Source organism: Chelon labrosus (assembly GCF_963514085.1).
Source record: "Chelon labrosus genome assembly, chromosome: 3".
NCBI lineage: Eukaryota > Metazoa > Chordata > Actinopteri > Mugiliformes > Mugilidae > Chelon > Chelon labrosus.
This window is the reverse complement of record NC_140339.1, coordinates 15,851,507-15,868,569: the sequence shown is the minus strand read 5'-3', so window position 1 is coordinate 15,868,569 and position 17,063 is coordinate 15,851,507. Positions and strand designations below refer to the sequence as shown.

Here is a 17,063-nt window from a genome sequence, read left to right as displayed (position 1 = left end):
TATATTGGTGTTATGAAGGACAAAGAAAAGAAAATCTGGCTCCAGAGTTAGAAATTGGAACTTTGTAAATGACTCTATTGAGATTTGCGACACAAAGCATGGGAGGTGTGAAAGGTGGAACAGTTTAACCTTAAAGCACCAAATAAAATACTGCTGGACTGTGCTGAACGTACCTGGATCTTTCCCAGCTCTCCTGTGCTCTCCATTCTACTGGCCACGTTGACCGTGTTGCCCCAGATATCATACTGAGGCTTCCTCGCCCCAATCACTCCAGCTATCACTGGGCCATGATTGATTCCTGTGGGGAGGTGGACGACACACAACTCAAGTTTAACTGATGAAGAGTAATGGTTATGATGAGAAATGCTGAGGCGAACCAAAAAAAATAGATAAAAGGATAGCACATCACCAAGGTTGTGACTGTACAAAGCCTGCTCATGAAAGCCATTAATCACAAAATGCATCTCAAAATTTTCGAATACACTCCAAGCTTTCAATGCATAAAGAAAAAGTTTCTTTTGAGGAAACAGAGAGGAAGTTAGTCTATTTTGTTGAGATGTGTACAAGGTGTTTAGACACGGCCGCTGATAAAAACAGCAGCATGATAAAGACGATTTATGTCACTAAGTGCAACATGTCTGTGTTTATGCCTTTTGTACATTTTTATCTCTAAAAAAATGTAGATATTTTAAACAAAACTTTTATCCAAGAAGTCTGTTCAGAATCAGCTGTCTGGACTGCAGACCCAACAGAAGGGGTCTTCTCAGACTCCCAAAGAGGTTCTGTCTCAGTCTTCAAGTATTTACTTGATATATTATTTGATGTACTTAGCTTAACCACAGTAATTTATCTTCAAAGTTACAAGGAGCTTCAAACCTTATATTCAAGTGTCACTGAATGTTAGTCGTCCAAATGCGAGAGCAGTACATAAACGCCAATCCTGTACAGTGTAACCAAGGAAACCTATTGTGCCAGACTTAACAGAGACTGATAAAGTGCAGAATTCCCTCAATGAAAGTTTTATGGTGAAGCACACTCACCCACACGGAGCCTGAAGCTATTAAAGGAATGTCTGTTGATGCCATCCAACTTTCCAATCAGAGCGATGGCAAATTCCACCATGTTCCCTATCTGGGCCCGTTGTCTTTCTGTGTCCTGGAAGCACACAGTCAGGTCCTTATTAGTGTGCATGTGGATTGTATTGAAACAGTTAAAGTTGACCTAACCCTGGTCTGGAGAAGCAACAAACTCACCTGATTGTTCTCCTGACCGGGCGTCCCACTAAGCCCTGCCGCAGCCATGTAAGTGCTGCCAATTGTCTTGATCTTCTCCACACCACTGAACTTTGGTTTAGACAGCAGCTGTTGAGTTAGAAGAAAACAAAATGAGTGATGCATGCATTTAGGAACTTTATCGTATTTATTACTGCTGGCAACAGCCATGCAAATGGAACGGAAATGAAATGTGTAACACAGAGACATTCTTGGTAATGAACTGAGGGATAAGTCCCTGTCCTTTTTTGTCTTCCTGACCTCATCAAAGTCGGCGATGATCTCGTTGAGCAGCCTCAGGCATTCCAGGCCCTCCTTGTTGATATCGCACTCAGTATAAAATTCTTTGAAATCAGGCACTGAGGCGAACATCACACACACACAGTCGTATGACTTATAGTACAGGTCCTGTTTAGGGAAAAAAAACAAGTCAATAGTTTCACCAAAGAAGGCTTTTAAGGTAAGTTAACAGATTCAAGTTCCTGTAACGGATCCTTGTTCTGCTGATAAGAAAAGACAAGTCACTGAAACATTCCAATATATAATCGTTTTCACTTGAGTTACTGTCAAACAGTAATTTGTCATGGAATTTCAAACTTACTAAATGTTCCCATGCTCACCTCTACTTTTAGCACAGTAATGTACTCAAACCAACAAGGAATTATGGGCAGAATTATGTTTCAGCATATTGCTAGAGTTTCCGCTCTAACTTGAAATGATCATTTAACAGACATCACAAGCTTTACTTCTACTTAGCACTACTTTCATCTTGAAATGAAACCACACTCTGTATTTCTTCCCTCCACTCCTTCCTGCTCCAAGTTTCCAGAAGCACAGATGTCAGAGTTTGGCATTATTGTTTTGCAATAAAATATCAATTAAAGTAGTTGATGAGCTTGAATGCCACCCAAAGCATTTTACAGTTACAATGTCATATTTACCCATTCGTTCACATAAGCACACACATTCACACACATTCACACGCCAGGGGTTCAGTGTCTTGCTCGAGGACACTTCCGCTAACCCTCTGCTTCTTGGACAGCCTGCTCTACCTATGACAATTTGGAAGGGGTGCTCAACACAACCATAATTAGAACCTCAAGGAAGTCTCACCTCGTTCTTTTTATTCTCCCCGACAAAAAGGGCTGCCACATGGGCCGGCAGCACATTCTCCAACAGGAGGCGGTTCAGGTTCTCCCTGGTCTCGATTTCATCCTGCTCTGTGCGGTTCTTGTATTTTAGCAAGAAGTCCTGGCGGAAGCAGGACTCGTTCTAGGATACAGAAACACAAGTTAGAGCAGGCAACAAAAATAAATGCATATGACAGATGTGCACATATTGAGTTATCTATTTTGGATGTAAGGGACAAAATGGAGACGTTAAATAAGTAAAGAAATTGCCATTACCTGTTGGGAGATGATGAGCATGGTGACCAGGAAGAGTGTGATATATATGCAGCTCATAACCTGGGGGTGTTTTACCAGCCCTATACATTTCAGGAAGTTTTCTTCACTACAGCAGAACAAACAACAACATTGTTCAACCATGACTTTGAAGTCTATATTTTAAATGATCATCCAGCGTAAACACAAATTAATAATTGCAAAGCCTATTTTATGATACTATAACTTGACCAATACATGACATAGCAACCTAGTTTGACCAATCTAACTTGACCAATTAAAAATACATGACATAGCAATCTAGGAAAATACCCTCCTCATGTGTTTGCATAATAGTATTAGATCTACAGCAAGAAACAATACACTGCCCGATAGGCTACATGTTTTCCTTTTTGTTTTTCATCCCACCTGCTGCAGTTCAAGCTGCCATTGTTTTGGAGGAAACGTTCGTAGCGCCAAAAAAGCTCCTCATTGGTGTTGAGGATGATGACGTAGTATGCTATGGAGGCAACCATGAGGTAGAGCACTTTGAGCTCAAAGCTCACCCGGAGGAAGATTCCACATGCAATAAGTGACAGTATACAGCAGTATATGGAGTACTGTGGGATAGAGAGAGGGAAGAAATGGAATTAGACCTGGCACAAATAACACAAGTTACACATCTACGAACAACCTCCTATTGTGATTTCCTAACCAAGATGCAGGGGTATTTTATGTGGTTCACTTCAGTTCAGTTCATGTATCAAATTGATAAACTATTGCTAGTATTTATTATTCCTATGGTTAATAAATCCATCACTCACTGGCAGACAGAAGAGATCATCATCATCAGAAGAGAGAGTTGCATTCGCGCCTATCTTCACGAAGCACTGCAGGGGTTTAAAAAAAGATGTGACTGACAAGGGACACGGGGCAGCATGCTTTGAAGTTTAGCATGGCATAGATGAAGTACAAGCACAGCTCAAAATAGCAGAGTACTCAACATGTGAGCATAGTCTTACCAGGTTGAACACTGCCAAGACAATGATGGCCGTAGTAGTGATGGTTGCCAGAGGGAGGCGCACACATGGCCGTTTAACCACCGCCTCAGACACAGCTGGCAGCCACTGGCACCTGGACAGCTTCTCTGGAAACAGGCGCTGCAGAATGTAAAGAGAAGCAAGAAAAATGATGAGAAAAAAAGATCAAACAATTAGGATATGAGTTTTATACAGTGAGCTGCCATCTCCTGACATCATATGTGAGGGACTGATAGCTAGTTATTTCCAGAGAAGGAATCTGTCTGAGAGAAGACACTGCCTGTCAAGTGCTGAATGTCACATGTCAAATGCCAAGTCAGTAGAGTAGCTATAGAAAGCTGCAGGACAGTGAATGCAGGAGATAGCTGACATAACATTTTCCATTCTCACACTGGCCAATTGTGGCACAGTCAGTCACATACTGTATGTACACAGCACACATATGTGATAGGCTTCTCGCCCTTGCCTTTATTTCCTGAACACCTGTCTACTGTGCTATGTTTGAGTTGCATTTTCGAAGCTCGATGAAGCCCTTATTCTTGACTTCTCTTTTTTGTTGCATTTTTGCTTGTCATATGTACAGTAAAAACAGAATTTAAACCATACAATGAAATCCCTACTTTGCAAGCCCCCCTTACTAACAACACTAAATAAATAAAAGAAATATAAATCCCACAAAGAACAAACCTTGTTATAAAAAAAACAAGGTGCAGGAGAAATCTGTTAAAACCTAAATTTAAAGTGCTCTGAGCATTGTGCAACAGATCCAGTCGGTGGGAGCGAAGGGGAAGTGAGGCAGTGTATGAGCTGTTTAGGAGTCCTATGGCTTGAGGGTAGAAACCGTTTGAGAGTCTAGTTGTCCTTGCTTTCACATCCCTGTAGCGTCTCCCTGACGGCAGGACTGCGAAGAGGTTGTGTTGTGGCTGTGTATTGGCTCTCCTGATAAACCTGGTCCTGGAAATGTCCTGTAGTGATGGGAAAGCTCCTCCAGAAATGAACTGTGCACTTTTTATCACATGTTGGAGAGCCTTCCTATCCTGAGCAGTGGGGTGAGCAGTGAGGTGGTGATGACACGATCAACTGTACTTCTGTAAAATTTGCAGAGGATTTTGGTTGACATTCCCAATTTGCTCAGCCTTCTCAGGAAGTAGAGTCATTGTTGGGACTTCTTCAGGAGCTACAGTGTGCTCTGAGACCAGGTGAGATCCTCTGTGAAATTTTAGTCCATATGGTATGATTGTGTTGAATGCTGTAATCAATAAGTAGGACTCTGACAAACATGCCCTCACCCTCCAAGTGTGTGAGAGCAGTGTGAATGGCAGCGTTGACAGCATCATCAGTTGACCCATTCTGTCGATAAGCAAACTGTAATGGGTCCAGGGTGGCTGGGATGGTCTTTTTTTTTTTATGTGCGTCATGACAATTATCTCAAACCACTTCATAACAATTGGGGTGAGTGCAATGGCACAGTGGTCCTACAGGCAGGTTACACAGTTTTTCATTTGGGACAGGCACAATGATCGTGGACTTAAATCAAGTTGGCACTGAGGACTGGGTAAGGGGCAGATTAAAGATATCTGTGAAAACACTGGCCAGCTCTGCAGAGCATACCTTGAGTACACACTCTAGGATGTTATCTGGGCCAGGTGCCTTTCTTGGTTTTGCTCTCCTCAGAATTGTGCTCACTTCCCCCAATGACACAGAGGGGGTTGCATCCAGTATGTCATCTGTGGTGAGAAATCCACTCCGTCGGCTGGCGTTGAGGGTCTCAAAGTGATCATAGAACTCATTCAGTACATGTGGGAGTGTGTTTTTATTGGTTGTCGGCCTCACGGTCTTCTGCCGGTACCCTGTGACGTGTTGAAGACCATGCCACATGCTCCTGGAATCTGTTTTTGTATAATAATCTCTCCAGGTTCAATCTGTACTGTCTTTTAGCTTGTCTGATCTACGCAGGTCGTATCTTGTCTTCTTGTAGCGCTCAACATAACCTGAGACATATGCAGCAGAGCAAGCACGTAGCATGGAGCACATCTCACTATAGGTCCAATTCTACCAGACGTTAAATAGGTTTTGATTGCATCAAATGGTTTTAGTTTTTAATTTAATAAAATCTGTGCATTGCCTCTCGGACAATACAGCCATAATTACTGGGAAAGGAAAGAAAGCATTAGGAAGGCTTCTGGTACTGACATATGCAAAGTTCAATGTTATTTTTCTTGATATCTTGCAGTATTATGACAGCAACCTAGTCATCTAGAAAGAATTTCACATTTAATTTTCCCTTTTCATGCACAGGAAATACCACTAAAAACAATTATTACTCACAGTGTTACACAGAGTTACTCACATGTGATAGAGGACATGTCCAGTTCAGCAATATAAAATTTATATATAAAACATCAAAACAGGCTGCCCGACAAATAACAACTCTTTTTACATTGATGGTTGATCTGTATTGAGCATGGCTTTAGGTGTTTAGAGATGTATGAAAGGGCTGTGGTGCCTGTGAAATAGATTTTTTCCATTCTCCACAAACCCAGACGCTAACTGGGTCTGAAAGGAAACTGGATCTGAATCACCTAAGTAGCGCAGTGATGAATGTGACTGTAAGATTTAACACACTGACCTGCAAGTGACCCGCAAAACAGATGGCCAGGGTCAGCAGCAGCACACAAACCAACACTCCGAATGATATCCCCAACTTCTGTCGACTGAGGGAGAAAAATCATCAGTCTCGCGCCTATTTCTTAATACAGTATTACATCTCAGACCTTAAAGGACAAACAAAAAATATGCCCCTTCTTTTTCAGTTGCACTCACAACGAGAACAGAATAAAATTGTACTCACTCCTTTGCGACAAACATCTGAACCATAAAGATACAGAAAAAGATGAAGGTGGCACAGCCGACATAGTGCTTGAACATCGGCAAATCCAGGCCTCGGTACTGAGAAGAGGAAAAATATAACACACTTAAACCTCTTATTCAGTACTGGAATGTACAACAATGTAGGAAATACTTGTTTGTGTCCTACAAACCTGTTTTTCCAGCTCTTTCTTTGGAAACCACAGAGCTAAACTTCCACTCTCTTCAGACTTAGACCACTGCCTAAGACCGAGGGAGAAAGGGAGAATGAACATAAAAATGAAACGAAGGTAGGAAGAAAGAAAAAAATAAGTAATGAATAGATAATTGCTCTGACTTTTACATTCCACACTCTAAGTGTGACCTTTTTCCATTTGCTTTACATTTTTTCATCTTCTATAGATTGCTATGTTTACAAAATACAATCTATACTGTGACAGAGGAAGATATACGCCTATTAATCATCCACGAATGCACTATATTGACCCAGTGATCCAAAGAAACATCAATACTGATGTTAGATTTGATGATGAGCAGCCTACGACAACTTTAGAGCTTCTGATCTTTTCAGTGCAGCTTTATTACATGTGGTCATCACAAAGGAATGCTCTGTGTGGTCCAGCTACAGCCTCTGCTTTAAGCTAGGGACTCTGTAATCTGCTATCATACAGCAGCAACCTCATTGATTATTTGAAAACAGAGACATAATCAGTCAGGGTCTAAAGGTAAATAATAGTGTTTTTCCAAACGCCACAAGCCATTTCTCAGAGATTATAAATTTAGCAGTTAATATCAAGTAACAAAACAGTCCTCAGGAAGAGCCCTGAGCACCATCAGGTCTGTTAAGACATTTTTATTATACGCAAATGTCCAAACTCAGACTCAAAACTATTTCTTTGTTGCGGGGAGCTTTAAACTTATGCATGTGGGAACGTAACCAATAATCACACAGACAAAATTATACACTAAAAATAAATAAGACATGTTGTAAGAACTTTAACATATGTGATATCTTTTTAAACACTAGTGCAGGTACTGTCCAGCCCTGGATCAGTCTGGCAAATATCAGCACAAATGTGAATCTGCAATTATCCTTGCTTATTATTAATTCGAGACCAGACACAACATCTTAATATACTGTTCATTTAAGTCGCTATTGGGGCTATGACCGTGTAATTGAAGCAATGGATATAAATATTTGGGGTTGGACTAAAACCTAAGCCACAACATGAGATAAATATGTCATGCAGCCATGGTTAAATTTCAAAGATTTTCTTATATTACACCGCCTGCCTTGTCATTACTGATACCAGTAGTCTAAACTGCAACCTTCTGTCCATATATAATGTGGGTTATGTTAATCTATTACAAAATAAACAACTAAACATACTATTAAATGGATTTTGGCATGTTGTGATCATGGACCTACTTGCTGCTGAGCTCATCTATGGTAGTGGTCATCTCATTGTGCAGCTCCTCATCAAACCTGCTCTTCTGGGATTTGTTCCTGCACCAGAAAGCACAGAGACAATTAGGAAGAGGCAACTGGACAGACACTCAGGCAATAGATGCTGGAAAATCAGCTCATGCGGGTTACTCAGGTCCAGTTAAGTTGTGCTTGGAGGCAACCTGGTTAATGCCATTCTGAGCATTAGTGAGAAAAGACAAATACGGTTTGTGGGAGTTACGTAGAGGGAGTGTGCCGGATGCAGAATGCCGTGTGTTAGAAGATCTCTGCGAGATTCTGCCTGAGTGTTTCTGTCGTGCTTCTGCTTGGAAACCCCCCTACTCTCTCAGGAAGGAAACACTCACACAGATGCACAGACCCAGATACACACAAGTCCCAGGCAGTGATCAGCGTTAATAGGAGCATGTCAGTCCACTAACACATGTTACAGGGCTTTGGATCATGAGTTGCCCCATTAAAAAGAGGTAGCAGATAGAAACAGAGAGAAAAGGATGCTATTACATCACCGCTCGTGTTAGTGTTCGGATACCAAGGTTCTCCACTAACACAGTAGTTCTCACTCTGGCGGTCAGGACACTACATAGATATTTCAAGGGGGTGTGGGAGTCACCGAATGGATAAAAAAATAGTGATGACTTGTATTTGTTATATTACAATTGATTGTGTGATATCATGTCTCTTTTTAAATTACTGTGAAAACATCATTTTAACCTCTACTCTCTTTTGTAATAATTAAATAATTAATTTGGGGAAACTGTGGGAAGAAACCTGATTGCATTGAATCATAGCTCTTTTTTAAGCACTGTGAGAAATTAATAGTATTAACCTCCATACACAGAAAAAAAGATGTGTTCTAATATTTAAATCATTCAGGAAGCTAAAGGATTAATTACTAATAACTGCAATAAACACTAAGAGCAATATGCATTATTTACACTATGTGAAAGCTTTGTATCCTTTGCATCTCACACGGGTGGCTGTGGGAATTCTTTCGCTTTATAGTTTTATTTATATTGCGCCAATAACAATCAAGATTGTCTCAAGATTCTTTACAGATCCTAAAGCCTGAAGCATAGCCTGCACATTTCTTATTTCTCTATTCATTCTTGATTTTGGTAGAGGTGACAAGCCAAAAGTTTGAGAACTTCTGCCAGGCATGAAGACCTTACGAGCCATAAAGGCCCCACTCACTTATAGGTGCTGAACGGAGGGGTGGGCAAGGAGAATGGCTCCTCAACAGATTCATCAATGCTGTCAGGGTCCAACAATAAGACACAATCACAAAATCATCACAACTAGGGAGCCAAAAAGGCAAGGATAATTATCATACACATGTGGAAATCTAGATGGCTATATATATAGAAAAACAACATACTCCATTATGCAGTGTCTTCAAGATTGAGTGATTGCACCTCATTTCAGTCTCAGACATGTTCACCAGCTGCTGCCTTTCCTTTAGTGGATTGTGAATACTGAATGAAATTATCAGTTTCTGAGATGCAACAAACCTAAATTCTGCGAAGGTGGAATACTTGCACTTTTAGACACATACTTGTCTCTTCTAATCACATTATTCCAGCCCACACTGTTTGTGTAGGTGAGTCCCGCTCACTAATCAGAAGCTAAATAGTGCCTGTTTACTGCCCGTACCAGATGGGCAGAGAGAATTAACCATTGTAAGTTGTAACCATATTCAGTCTGTCTATGTATTATTTGAAGCTGGTGGAAGAGCTCCTCATACACATCAATCAGGCATAACATTATGACCACCTGCCTAATATTGTGTAGGTCTCCCTTGTGCCTCCAAAATAGTTGTGACTCATCAGGGAACGGACATGGGCCTTCTGAGGGTGTCCTGTGGTGTCTGGCAACAGGATGTTGTTATTGGGGGGGCCTTTGGATCCTATGGGTTGAGGGGAGAGGCCTCTGCAGATCAGGCTCATTCCAGTGGATCCCCCTTGATCAGTTTGGGATCTAGGGGATGCTGCCATCAAGGAGTGTCATTGCTATGGGGTGGGGGTAACATCCACACGAATGCCAGGTCCAAAAGTTTCCCAGCAGAACACTGAACTGTCACAAGATGGTCAAAGGTATTTAATTCTGTCAGTGGTTTTAATGTTGTAGCTGATCGGTGTTGCTCAGTGATCCCATCACTCTGCAGCACAACCAATCCTAAGTGACAGCTTTAGCTGGCAAATCTGTACATGCTGACTGAAAAGCCTCTAACATTCATTCACTCTTAACACTTTGGGAAACTGAAACATTGTCAGATAATGTCTGATTCTTAGAACAATGTTTATTACCTTCACATCCTCCCTGGATCTTCATCAGTCAACTACCACTCAGACCAGATTCAACTGTACATTTCTTATTTCTTCACTCATTCACACATAGCAGAGATAGTTTATGACTTAAACCTCTATACACAAAAAATAACACACTAAACGCTCACTGTAAATCCCTCTAGATAGATTTTTTTTTGTGGATTATGCATCCATTTGATAAAGATTTGTCAGAAAATGTGCCTTGAAAGAAAAATCTAGTAGATGGCCAGTACCCGCAAATGACATCATTCCATCAAGATTTCTAATCTACAACAGAGTGCATACATCTTACGTATGATAATCTCCATATATGCACCAGAACATTGGGAATGACGTAGTGACTGCAAGATAAACACTAAATGCTTTTAAACACTGAATTATTAATGAAATGTTATGGAAAGATGACAAGTTTAGATTGTATGAACAGATGGGAAAGTCCTGGCTGGGAAAGTTACTGGCAAGCACTCATCCCTTCTGAAGCGCTGACAGTCAAGATGCTTTTGAGTAACAGGGCGGCTACACGAGCCAGGGGGAATCTGTGTTGGAACACCTTTTATCGGTGCCAAGTTTCGCTTTCTGTTACGGCTACATATGTGATTTAATGTGTAGCTATTGTGGCAGCTTGATTTGTCTTACCTCTCAGGATTTCTGAAGCTCGAGGTTGTTCGAAGAGGAATGTCCTGGAAAAGACGAGGAACAAATTCATCCAATATAAATGCACGATCATACAAAAACTCAAGCCAATACAATGAGACCGTACTTTGTATTTGTGTATCCTCTTAAATGTTATCTAGACAACTACTTATAATTAATCAAATATTGATAATTACGCTCCAGTCAACTTACCTTGAGACGCGTCTTGCCATTAACAATGGCGTCTGGGGTAAAACCCTCTCTGCTCTGGAGGTGGGCAAAAGGTTTGACAGCCCCCCAGGATTCAAGGTAGCGGGTCATACGCACGGATGCCCGCATCTTCAGACCATCATTCGCCCGAGGTTTAGGTACACTACCGGGTTGCAGTGAGGGGTCCCTGGACTTCGGACATACACAAAAACACAGACAATTGATATTACATTTAATGAGTTATTCAAATGCCATTGCTATTGCACATTGTGTTGAATTTGACAACAAATGACAGGGAAATTCTATGCAAAAACATCTCTTGCTCAGGCTGATCTGAATATTAAATTCATCCCAGACAGTCAAGAAAAGTGGGAGACTGATGCAATAATTGATATAGCTTATACTAATCTAATACACATTTTAATGCCCAAAAGTCTGAAATAAACGTAGGACTGGCATAAAAAGAATATGTTACAGCAAAAATATCAATGCTCAATCAATCAATCGACCAAAATATGTAGTCAAACTGTTTACAATGGTACGGTAGAATGAACTTACCCGTGAGTCAATGACCAGGTAGGTCCGTATATTGAGCTCTTTTAGGTAGGGGTCCCTGAGGTGGCCGTTGCCCTCTTCAACTTCATAAGCCTTGTTCAGGTGTTTCAGAGTCGCCTCTGTGATGTGGACACGTCTGACCGAGTGAAGAGAAGAAACGATGAAGTATTCGGCATGACATTTTTAAAATACCAATTTCAACTACATTTCTACACTCAGTGGCTCATGGAGTTATTCAGTTTGTTTATTTATATGAGACACTATTAGGTACACCTAGCTAAAATTAATGGAGTCTAATACAGTCCTAAAATAACTATCCTAACCAGGACCTGGAGTTGGATTATTTTGTCCAACCCCATTTTTATCAATGGTGGTAGACTAAATAGCAGGCAGGCTCCTATGTGAGATGCAGTACAGTTCAAAAGCATACTGACTGCCTCTAAACAGCAATGACAAGTATGGAATAAAGTTGTAAAGCCTATGAGTTACGCTCGCAGATGTGACTCATTAATTAATTTCACTTTCACAAAAATGAGAATATTTGACAAAATGTTATAATTTAACTAGAGAACCAGAGGTATATACTTATTAACTTATTAACTTCATGAGTGACATAAAAAAAGTGTTACTTACCCCGGAAGGCCTCCTGACTCCATATGATTGGCCAGAGTGACGTCATGAGACCATACATCAAACTGCCACTTACGAAGGCCAATAACACCGCAGAGCACGTTGCCCGAGTGAACACCCACTCTCATGTTGATTTCCACTCCTGTGGCCTCCCGTACCTGCCTGAAGGAGTTTCACAGAAATACTTAAGATTGCTGTTTATGAGGATTGTTTCTATATGAAGCACACAGTCCTTCAAGGTACATCAACAGTGAGAGTTGATGTACATTACGACAACATTACAATATAATCTACTGTCCATCAGTATGTCTCTGCGTGACCCTTAATAACTGTCCACATACTGACACTAATACTTGATTTCAGTGATATAAGGGTCTAGGATGTGTCCTTTCATTTAACTGTACAGTCAACTGTACAATGCTACACTATGTCCCATGAGGTTGAACGAGGAGTTTCTAACACATTAACATAAAATGGCTAAAGGTGACGGTTGGCACAGACTCACTTGATGGCTTCACACATGTCCAGGCCCATTTTCACACAGTTCTTGGCATGTTTAGGCAGCGAGACTGGCAGCCCAGACACACAATAGTAGCAATCCCCAAGGATCTTGATTCTCATACATTCATTTTCCTGTAAGGGTTGAGAGAGAGAAAAAAGAAAAGTTTTTATAAAAATAAAAGGATACTTCTTTACTAAAACAAGAACAAAAAAAAAGTGATTGCTCACCTTGGCAATTTGGTCAAACTTGCCAAATAATTCATTAAGCATAATAACAAGCTCCTTGGGAGAACAGTCACTGGCCAACTGGGTAAAGCCAACAATGTCAGCATACAGAATACTGAAAGAAAGAAATAATTCAATGAAAATCCAACACACTGAAACACACTCACATATGAAGAAATAATGCATGTCCTGATGTGTAAAATGTCCACATATAGGATTGTCATTGCCTTTGATATTATGTGGAAAACTGAATTACTGAATTATGTCCCTGCACATTAAAAATGAAAAGATTCAGTCAACAAAGGTGAGTCCCGAGGTCACCTGCAGGCATATGTGACTCTGGCTTTTTAGATCTGATGTTGCGCTTTATAACTGATGGACACCTGTTGAGCAACGTTAATATACCCATGTAAGTTGTGTCTATTGATATTGCTTTGTCATTCACGATTCACGGCTGCCAAAGGAGAACAAATGTTGGCAGAACAGCTACGTCCTCCTTTTTTCAATTACTCAATAAACTTAAGAAACTGACATCCTGATTGGATCGTTAACAATCAACCAGTGTGCAGTGGACCGGCGGATGCTAAGGGCCATAAAGCTCACTCTGTTTGTGTGCCTCAAATTTGGGCCAAAGAAAGGCTGCCATTCACTGTGCAGGCTCATCGGCCCATTATGATCCATTGTGACCATAATAGCCCATGAACTGGGATGAAGCTTTTCAAAAACACCTGGCATATCTCCCATTAACCTCCAGTAGACCTGATCAGTGACTGATTAAAAGACCCATCTGATACAAAGCTGAATCATAGACTAGACATCATTAAAGCTATCTGTCAGCAAATCACACAGAGACAGTGATATCTTATCTGACCTCTCAAAGACCCTGACAGACAAAGGAAAAACAGCTGGAAGATTGGCAAAAATCCAACCTGAAGAGAGCACCTGAGTCCCTGCCCTAACACAGCTGGTCTCAATGGGAGCTGATATTTCAACCGTTGCACAGCACAGCAAACACCTTATTCATTTAGAATCAACTAAGTTAGAATCAACAATCTGTGTAATGAATGCTGCACATGTGAACTACAGCGTGATTGGATATACCCTCACTAATGTGACAGTCTGTCACTAAATCCCACTTCATTCATTCATTTCCACCCGCTTATCCGATGCTGGGTCGCGGTGGCAACAGGCTAAGTAAGGAACTCCTAAATCCCACTTCATTACTGTTATAATGTTCAGTTTATGTGGAAGTCTTGTCAGAAAGGTGGCAATTCAATTGCATGATCATTTTGGAGGATGTAGTTTGTGGTGCCGTTACACTAAAGTGTTTGTTATCTACCCTAGCCCACTGACTGGTCAAATGGGCTAGGAATTGTCAAAATAATAGAAACATGTGCAGGTACAACACAATAGTACTACAAACCACAGCCTCTAAAATGAAAAACCAGTTGAACCAACAGCCCTCTCAAGCTACTTTAAACTGATGCCGAATACCATAACCTGTAAGAAGATTTAAAGCAGGGTGATTTTATTTGGATGCATTTATTTTCACTAGTGTACCTAATGAATTGGCAAGAGTATTTCATTTGAGGATTTGGGAGGATGATGGAAAAGTCGGTGGTACATAGTTTTTCCTCTCAAAATAATAATGGAGCAATCAAACAAATCCAAGTATGCTCAAGGTTCACATTATTTTAAAGTATGCATTCAAAACTAAGTTTATGTTAGGCACACCTCATCTAGCGGGGGTGAATAGTGGAACTGTTGTCGTCTGGCCTGAGCACAGCTGTCCATAAACTAACCAGCAGGGGAGCACAGACACTGCACTTGCTTGAACTGTTCCATTGCCCGACAGGAAACAACCAGGTGCTTCATGAGACTAACAACACAACTAATAGTTGGTATGACACAGATTATTATAGGGATAGGTAAGAAACCTAGTTTTTGCACTCAATACCTTTTTGCTGTGACCTTAAATGAACACAGAAGCAAACACGACTGAAGTCCCTTGATAAAGAAAGCCAAAGTCAGAAACACTAATTCAAACGAAAGAAACTAAATAAACAGCATTCCTGTCTATTTTAACACTTGTACACTGCAGTTCCTTTATTAAGGCAAGGCAAGCACTGTATCTTGCCTACATTTATCAGAAAAATCAGCTGGTACGCCATCTGCCAAAGTTCAGTTTAAGCTGCCTCAATATCTGTCAGCACTTTATAAATTAATGAAACCCTCATACAACAGAGATGTAACTGGGTCACAGCTCTCAAAACAAACAGACATACTAATCTCTAGCATTACGAGAATTGGTCGGAGAAAACTGCTTTTTGTGCTTTTGGGGGGCTTTTCTATGCCTTGTTTTTTTTTTATGAAATGATGGAGGATAACTGAGGATTTACAGAACACAATTAAGGATACAAAGCATATGAAATCAGTCTAAAGAATGCACTTGTTTGTAGGTTTTAACATATGAAGTTTGTTCCGTTTTGCAGACCGTGGCAAAACAGATTCAGATGGAGGTCTTCCATTTGTTTAGACTTCCTCCCGTTACCAATACCAAGCGGAGTAGGTGCAGGCAACCGACACATTACTTTCAAAATGTCAGGCAGGATAGTCAATATTCATCCAATACAAGTAAGCAGAAGGACATCCGAATGTCCTCAAAGGGTCTTGATGGTAAATCAATAAGACAAGCTTTTTAACTATCCTCTTAAAGGCCGGGTTGACCAGTGATATTAGCTTTTGTTAATGAGGCAATTCTTCAGGACAAGGGCTCATTAACGACCAATAAATCAAAAAACCTATGTTTTATATGTCTTTTAAGGTGATTTGCAGTGATACCTGACATTCTCGTGCCTCTTGACATAAAGGCTGTGGAAGTTGTTATCTTTGACCAGTCGTTGCTGCTCTTCTTTGTCTTTGCAGTCTTGTAAACGCTCCATTATTGCCAGCTTCATCTTCATAGAAATGTAGACTGGCAGCACAGACTGCAGCAGGTTTTCCTGTAGACACACACACGCACACACACACATACAATTAGTTGCGTAAGTGCAATTTATTTAGAGCCAGGAAATTAAGCTTATTTGACTGATGCACTCGATGAATGGTCAAGCCCTGAAAAGAGACAAGGTCTGACTGGAAGCAACCGGAACACACGCACACACACAAAGGAGTTTTTCAGACCGCGAGTGGATTATTATAAATAATAGTAGCACTAAATACATCTTAACACTATATCATTACACACTAATAGAAAACATGACAAAGTAGAGGAACTTTCCAGACTGTGCAACTGTGGGTATAGTACAGGGCTTTAACTCACTAAGAAATAACAGTAAGTCTGCCAAGTTCAATGGCTTGATCAAGACAGGAATGGCAACTTCTCAAGAAACGATTAATCCCTTTTCATACCATCAGAAGGCCTTCATGTTACATCATCTCAGCTCACTTTCTGAGTCAAGGATTGGTAAATGTATCAAAAATGGTTTATATAGTGTAGCCACAAATGTCTCTGTGTGTTTGACGCAGGGAGGAGAGAGAGATGGTCATGTGCGTCACTGTGTGAAACAAATAAATAAATAAATTCAATTCAATTCAATGGGATTAAAATCTGAGGTTCAGCTAGGACTCCTAAGGACATTAAGATTCTTGTTTTGAACAAACAAGAATCACAAACATATATACTAGAAATAACTCTTCAATACGGCGGCACGGTGGTGTGGTGGTTAGCACCGATACCTCGAAGCAAGAAGGCTCTGGGTTTGAATCCAGGCCGACTAGGCCTTTCTGTGTGGAGTTTGCATGTTCTCCCTGCTTGGGTTCTCTGTGGGTACTCTGACTTCCTTACACCGTCAAAAGACATGCTCGTTAGGTTCACTGGTGATTCTAAATTGGCCGTAGGTGTGCATGACTGTGAATGGTTGTCTGTCTCTCTGTGTGTGGCCCTGCCATAGACT

At 40.7% G+C, this 17,063-nt stretch overlaps 1 protein-coding gene across 3 annotated transcripts in view; it reads right to left on the bottom strand.

Annotated features, from left to right (window-relative positions):
* Window positions 1-17,063, bottom strand: part of adcy7 (adenylate cyclase 7) — a 46,099-nt gene that overhangs the window by 445 nt on the left and 28,591 nt on the right. For 2 of the 3 annotated variants that reach the window (XM_084541529.1, XM_084541530.1), the window contains exons 6-26: window positions 15,949-16,109; window positions 13,111-13,222; window positions 12,887-13,014; window positions 12,385-12,543; window positions 11,755-11,887; window positions 11,200-11,388; window positions 10,990-11,033; window positions 9,221-9,280; window positions 7,991-8,068; window positions 6,735-6,804; window positions 6,545-6,642; window positions 6,323-6,407; window positions 3,676-3,813; window positions 3,478-3,543; window positions 3,083-3,273; window positions 2,678-2,783; window positions 2,385-2,543; window positions 1,533-1,679; window positions 1,254-1,361; window positions 1,041-1,155; window positions 174-298 (exon numbers count right to left, since the gene is read on the bottom strand). In XM_084541529.1, the coding sequence (XP_084397655.1) occupies window positions 174-298; window positions 1,041-1,155; window positions 1,254-1,361; window positions 1,533-1,679; window positions 2,385-2,543; window positions 2,678-2,783; window positions 3,083-3,273; window positions 3,478-3,543; window positions 3,676-3,813; window positions 6,323-6,407; window positions 6,545-6,642; window positions 6,735-6,804; window positions 7,991-8,068; window positions 9,221-9,280; window positions 10,990-11,033; window positions 11,200-11,388; window positions 11,755-11,887; window positions 12,385-12,543; window positions 12,887-13,014; window positions 13,111-13,222; window positions 15,949-16,109 (2,472 nt within the window). The remainder of the gene's footprint in view (window positions 1-173; window positions 299-1,040; window positions 1,156-1,253; window positions 1,362-1,532; window positions 1,680-2,384; window positions 2,544-2,677; window positions 2,784-3,082; window positions 3,274-3,477; window positions 3,544-3,675; window positions 3,814-6,322; window positions 6,408-6,544; window positions 6,643-6,734; window positions 6,805-7,990; window positions 8,069-9,220; window positions 9,281-10,989; window positions 11,034-11,199; window positions 11,389-11,754; window positions 11,888-12,384; window positions 12,544-12,886; window positions 13,015-13,110; window positions 13,223-15,948; window positions 16,110-17,063) is intronic. The other variant, XM_084541531.1, reaches the window with a different exon arrangement.